The sequence below is a fragment of the Triticum urartu genome, chromosome 7 (assembly GCF_003073215.2).
Source record: "Triticum urartu cultivar G1812 chromosome 7, Tu2.1, whole genome shotgun sequence".
In the NCBI taxonomy this organism is placed as follows: Eukaryota; Viridiplantae; Streptophyta; class Magnoliopsida; order Poales; family Poaceae; genus Triticum; species Triticum urartu.
The window spans coordinates 164,356,049-164,360,859 of record NC_053028.1 but is presented as its reverse complement, the minus strand read 5'-3'; the positions used below and the strand labels follow the sequence as shown (position 1 = coordinate 164,360,859).

Genomic DNA, 4,811 nt, shown 5'->3' with positions numbered 1-4,811 from the left:
CATCGTTTACCTCTCGCCAATGTTACATAAAAATAACGCTGAGAATTTAGATGTATTGTTTGTCATGGAGCTGTGGCTAGCCGATTACATGAAATTAATTCCTTCAGTTGTGGTGGCAAATATAGTACACATAATTCATATTGTTATGCACTAGCGCGTGTGCGTACGAAATAGATGTATTATGGTCCCGTATCCAATAAGATGGATATGTGTGTGTGTTAGAGAGAGAGGGAGGGAGAGGGAGAGGGAGAGAGAGAGTGAGGGAGAGGGTGTATGTGTGAGAATTTGATGGTAAAAAAGATCGTTAATGTCACTTAATATGTATGAGAATATTAAATATAATATTAACATAATTGATATTAAACTCTTAAATTTAATATGAACCCGTTGCAACGCATGGGCGTTTTTCTACTTATCTGTAGCAGTCTATCTATATATATATAACTCCGGCCCGCTGCCTTTCAATCAAACATACACTTCCTTCTCGACCCAAAGGATCGACAACAGCCATCACAATCGATCCGGCCTCCTAGGACTCCTCCACAATGGCGACTTCGCTCCCGCTCAGCTTCCTAGCGCCAGCATACAGCTTTGTCTCCAGCCACCGCCTCAGCCTCGCCGCCTTCCCCTTCTCAGCCACAGCCGCGCTGCGGTTCACCGCCTGGCTCAAACCCACTGTAAGCAGCGCCGTCCATCACTGCACCCCACTCTATGCCGGCCTCACTTTGCTCGCCGTCGTACTAGCCCTCTACATCAGGTCGACCAGGGTGCGCGCGGTGTACCTCGTGGACTACGCATGCTTCCGGCCGCCGGCCGCCCTCCGTGTGCCGCTCTCCAAGTACATCGAGCACAGCGTGCTCGCGCCGTGCTTTGACGACAAGAGCGTCGGCTTCCAGTCGCGCCTCATCGAGCGCTCGGGCTTCGGCGAGGAGACATGCCTCCCGCCGGCCTGCCACGTCATCCCTCCGGAGAAGACGCTCAAGGCGGCCCGCGCCGAGGCCGAGCAAGGGATATTCTCCGCCGTCGATGCCGTTCTCGCCAAGAGCGGCGTCCGCGCCGAGGACATCGGAGTAGTGGTGGTGAACTGCACCCTGTTCGCCCCAACGCCGTCCATGGCTGACATGGTGGTGCGCAGGTACGGGCTCCGCAGCGATGTCCGGTGCTTCAGCCTTTCCGGGATGGGGTGCAGCGCCGGGATAGCCGGCATCGGGCTCGCGCAGAACATCCTGCAGTGCGATAACAGGTGCAGGTACGCGCTCGTGGTGTCCACGGAGATTCTCACCTCGGATTACTACTCCGGCAACGAGCGCGCGATGCTGCTGCAGAACTGCCTCTTCCGGATGGGCGCGTCCGCGGTGGTGCTGTCCACGTCTTCCGCGCGGGCTCAGCACGCGCAGTACCGCCTCGCCCGGGTGGTGCGCACGCACGCGGGGCACGACGACCGCGCCTACGGGTGCGTGCAGCAGGAGGACGACGCGGCGGGCGAGCGCGGCATCGCGCTGTCCAAGGATGTCATGCCCGTGGCCGGCGACACGCTGAAGGCGCACATGACCGCGCTCGGGCCCCTCGTGCTCCCGGCGTCGGAGCTCCTTGCGTACGCGGTCTCGCTCGCGAGGCGCAGGCTGCTGCTCATGGCGGGGCAGAAGGACAGCAGCAAGCCGCGCGTCCCCGACTTCCGGATGGCGTTCGAGCACTTCTGCATCCACGCGGGCGGCCGTGCGGTGATCGACGAGCTGCAGCGCGGCCTCGGGCTGTCGGACAAGCAGGTGGAGGCGTCGCGCATGGCGCTGCACCGGTTCGGCAACACGTCGAGCAGCTCGACGTGGTACGAGCTGGCCTACCTGGAGGCCAAGTGCCGCGTGCGCAAGGGAGACCGTGTGTGGATGGTCGGGTTTGGGTCAGGGTTCAAGTGCAACAGCGCGGTGTGGGTGTGCATCCGGTCGCCGGTTCCTCTGGACAGCGGGCCATGGGAGGGCTGCATGCATCGTTACCCGGTGGCCGCGGCCCAGTGAGACTGATTTGCGGTGGTGGCCGTGTGCTTTGCTCCTCTGCTGTTTGAGAGACGAGTAGAATTATTATTAAGATCCCACGAATATAGTATCGATTGAGATTTAGTAGTCCCTTTATTATTATTTTCAGTGTGAGAGACGAGTAGATGAACGGTGTTTTTTTCTGCATGCACGCCATGATTTATGATGGGATTTAAAGTGAATTGACCAGCTATGTACGTCTTGTGCACATGACCATCTCCACTTTTCTGATGTCCTTTTCCTCTTTGCTTTCCACACCAAGGTGTTTTTTTTCCTTTCCCTTTTTTGCTTTCCACACTAAGGTTGGAATAAGTAATTTACGGACGTCCATTCCAACGAACGACATGCTAGTTCGGAGTTCCCCCTTCCCTTTTCGGTGCAACTTTTCATCCAACTAAATGATCCATTGCCCCAAATGATGCAAAAGCAAAATGTGCTTAAAGCGAAGACAACTAAGGGCCTCTTTGATTCGCAGGATTTTGAAAATGTAGGAATATGAAAAGTATAGGATTACAGTGGCATGTCAACTTGAATCCTATAGGATTAGCAAAGAGTGTTTGATGCCACATGAAAAACAAAGGAAATGTAAAAAGAGATTGGAGTGGATGTTAGATTTTCTATGAAATGTAGTACAAAAGATTCCATAGGATAAATTCCTATGGGATCCAATCCTATGAATCAAAGGGCCGACATAGGAAAAATTCCTAAGGATTTCAATTCTTCAAAAATCCTAAAGATATCCTTTGAATCAAAGGAGCCCTAAGTATATGCATCAGAACATATCTTATGTGCTTACGTGTTTTGTATATATGCGTCAGAACATATCTTAAAGTGAAGACAACTAAGTACTCCCTCCGTTTTAAATTACTTATCGCAGGTATGCATGTATCTAGATGTATTTTAGTTCTAGATATGTCCATTCCTGCGACGAGTAATTTGGAACGGAGGGAGTATATGCATCAGAACATATCATTTTGGGGGGACTATTTCGGACGAGATCCCTAGTTACATTTAAGTAATAAAGTGGCGGCATTTTTTTGCGGGGTAAAGGGAATTGTATTAAGTATAAGAAATGTTACAATCCCTAAGGATGCGGTCTAGAATAGACTGAGGACCTACTCCTAACCATACCACAGTACGACTCTCTTCAGGGCCAAATAAAGCGGCGGCATTGATTCTAAAAAAATAAATATATTTTGTTAGTGAAATAATATATTTTGTTAGTGAATTGGGTGTGAAACATTCCACCTAAGTGAAAAATGTGACCTATGAAATATTTAGAAAAGCAAAATAGAAATAGGTAATAAAATGAGTGAGATACTTATAATTCAAAAACATTTCAAAAAAGTGAAATATCTGTTTGATAAATATTTCAAATAAGCAAAGTTTGTGATTAGTGGAATATTTCAAAAAAAGCTAAATGGAAATAGGTATCAAACACATTTTTTAATTATTTCACTTGATTCCAAAAATATTGAATACATATTTCAATTCATTTAATAAAAATATAATGGAAACCGTGATTTTTGTAATATATCCAAGATTAGTATTGCTCTAAAGATCTTGTCACTAGGATTACAAATATATATAACTTTTGAAAACAAATTTATAGCGGGTGGGGGCTTTGCGGGAGTCCAGGCCGTCGCGACGTAGGAATTCGACACCTTCGGCCCACTCAAATCCTCTTCTCGGTCCCTTTCTTCCACCCACCTCTGCTCCCCCTTGTACTACGTTGCTGTCCACACGGGATCCGTCCACGGCCAGGTACCTCCTCCCCCAGTCGACGACGTCCATGGCGGACACCACGTCCGGCAGGTGTTTGGTCAAATTCCATTGAGTTTATTTTTGAACTTCAAGTCATTTTTTAGAGAAAGGAAGATGGCGGGGTATGCGACCATGAAGGATGAGTTGTTGTGCAATGCGTGGTTGGCCTTATCTCCAAACTTCATTGGAAGGAGCAGAAGGGGGCCCTTTTGGCAGCGCGTGCATGGTACATTTCACGCGCGAAAGCACATGGCACCCTACGACATGCACACCACTCATGAATGCAATATGAAGTTGTTAGTGTATCGTTGGTACACCATCCAGAACTCTATCACAAAGTTTTGTAGCGAGGTTGATCGGCTAGAGGCAATGTGGCCATTGCACGTGGCAACCATGGAGATCGCAAGTCTTGCCTCTTCTTGCTCAACTTGTTGATTGCTTTATTCATTCACTCAATATTGCCTACACGTTATGTAGCATGTACGCGTTGTTGTGATGTACCACAGGCTAGGGGACAGGTCATTCACGAAGACACATTGGTGGATGAAGTTTAACGGGCAGTATGTGTGGGACAACATGATCCATCCATGAAAAACTTGTCGAACATCCGGTTAATCTCGTTGAATTTGAACTATTTCTCACTGAATTTAAACTATTGTTGTACTGGACTTATTTGCATGCTATGTCTGTATGATTTATGCCATTTTCTGAACTTTTATGAATTCCTTCGTGTTTGATGAAATTCGTTCCGTTAGTTGAAACCCAATTTGAAATGTATGCAGATAGCTTTGGATAGTCGCCTCCCTCATCCATATCCGCAAACTGCCCCCTGTCTGCAGACGAATGCGCCGTTCGGTTTGCTGACCATCTCCCAGCGTTGCACCCAGGGTCCTTCCGCGGACTAGTCTACCCTGCCACGATATCATGACTGTGGTGGATGCATGGCCGTACCCAGTGCGTGACCCGCATGATGGCGGGAGAACCTGAGAATTCTCCGAAGGTGGAGAGCTCAAATGT

At 48.8% G+C, this 4,811-nt stretch overlaps 1 protein-coding gene across 1 annotated transcript; it reads left to right on the top strand.

Annotated features, from left to right (window-relative positions):
* The first annotated feature begins 457 nt into the window (after positions 1–457).
* Positions 458–2,223, top strand: LOC125521054 (3-ketoacyl-CoA synthase 6-like). The gene has a single exon (XM_048686115.1). The coding sequence runs from the start codon at positions 546–548 to the stop codon at positions 2,010–2,012; it is 1,467 nt and encodes a 488-aa protein (XP_048542072.1). The 5' UTR covers positions 458–545; the 3' UTR covers positions 2,013–2,223.
* Positions 2,224–4,811: the final 2,588 nt, after the last annotated feature.